The following is a 1,631-nucleotide window of genomic DNA, read 5'->3' as shown; positions in this document are numbered from 1 at the left end:
AAGACCAGCCTGACCAACATGCAGAAACCCCACCTCTACTAAAAATTAGCCAAGCATGGTGGCATGTGCCTGTAATCCCAGCTACTTGGGAGGCTGAGGCCGGAGAATTGCTTCAACCTGGGAAGCAGAGGTTGTAGTGAGCCGAGATTGCACTCCAGCATGGACAACGAGAAGGAAACTCCGTCTCAAAAATAATAATAATAATAATAATAATAATAATAATAATAGATAGGCATAGGCGCAGCGCGATGGTGGGATTCGAGCCCCTGAGGCTCGGGCTGGCGAGACACTTGGAGAGAAAAGCTGGGTCCCAGATTTTGAGGCCTGGGGAGACCCAAACCTATCCTGCGGGTTTTCAGGCTGGAGGGCGGAAGCAGTGCCCCCAGGCCCCCCAGGGTCCCGGGAACAAAGGCTGAGTGTTTGCTCTGTGGCTGAAGGGAAAATACTCCACCCATCCCCCCCCACCCCCCCCACCCCCGTATTCCTGTCACCGCAGGGGGCGGAGGTGCGCTCCTCCCCAGAGCAGCTTCCTGGTTCTCTGGCCAAGCCCTCTGACCTCCGAAGTAGAGCCTCCTTAGGGTGGAGCCAGGGGACAGCACGAGGTCCCCATGGGGTGTCTGTCAGCCCTGGGCGCCATGCCCTGAGCGCTCTGCTGTCAGTTACTTAAACGTGTGTGGCACTTTCTGGCGGCCAGGTGCTCAGCAGCATGCAGATAACGGAAAGGGTTCCTTACAACGGCCTGTGAGCGAGGGGCAGCCTCACGGAGTCGTCTGCTGGAGGGAGGTGCTGCTGGGGTGGGGTTGGGTGTGGCTTCTGCGTGCCAGCAGTGGCTGCCCCGCCGAGGGCACCTCCATCTGGAAGCTCCAGCCAGTCGCAGTGCAGTCCACAGGTTCCAGATGGGGCTGTGGGGGCAGAGTGAGGGCGGGAAGCCTCCCGGGGGTCAAATTAAGAGAAGGTCCCTGTTCCGGGGACCCCAGGGCGAGGTTTCCAGGCAGAGGGAAGCCCGGGGCGGGTTGTCGTGGGGCTGTCGGAGTCTCTAGCTGGAGTTACTGGGGCAGGGAGGTCGGAAACGGAGGCGAACCGGTGTGAGCCTCCGCCTGCTGAGAGCCGCAGGGAGGGGCTGGAGTCCACTGTCAGCGGCCTGTGACCCAGACCTTCCACCGCTGGCAATTGCAGGAGCCTCCTCCCTGGTCTCTGCCCTCACAGCAGAGCCAGCCGCCCCTGTGCCCTAGCAGAAGCTGGGCTCTTACAGCGCAGCTCCCCACCGCCCCCCACCCGCCCGGCCCCAGCGCTCACCTCTCCAGGCACCGTCCCGGCTCCGGGGCCCCCGCGCTGCCCGTTCTGTTCTGCATTCCCTCTGCCCTGTGAGGCAGACCTCTGCTGTCTTCACTGCATTATTTCCCCAGACTCAGCCACCATCGAAGGTGTACCGTGTCCTAGGACCCTTGCAGCTGGCATGCAGGGAGGAGTGTGAGGCTCCCTGTCCCTCCTCAGACTCTCAGAATTCAAAAGAGCCACGCTTTTCTGTCCTTGCCCTGCTGGGCCAAAGGATGCCCTGCCTTCTTTTCTCTCTGGGGTAGACACCCTGAGCTTTTGCTGTGCACCTGCCACGTGGAACAGGGAGCCGCCCC

The 1,631-nt window shown here is 61.4% G+C and overlaps 1 protein-coding gene across 1 annotated transcript in view; it reads left to right on the top strand.

Annotated features, from left to right (window-relative positions):
• Window positions 1-248: 248 nt before the first annotated feature.
• LOC108297619 overlaps window positions 249-1,631 on the top strand; it is a 3,800-nt gene continuing 2,417 nt past the window's right edge. Inside the window, 2 exon segments of the mRNA XM_017520292.1 lie at window positions 249-351; window positions 695-1,083. Of these exon segments, the coding sequence (XP_017375781.1) occupies window positions 249-351; window positions 695-1,083 (492 nt within the window).

The sequence above is a fragment of the Cebus imitator genome, unplaced genomic scaffold (assembly GCF_001604975.1).
Source record: "Cebus imitator isolate Cc_AM_T3 unplaced genomic scaffold, Cebus_imitator-1.0 Scaffold821, whole genome shotgun sequence".
Lineage (NCBI taxonomy): Eukaryota > Metazoa > Chordata > Mammalia > Primates > Cebidae > Cebus > Cebus imitator.
This window is presented reverse-complemented; position numbering and strand designations above follow the sequence as displayed.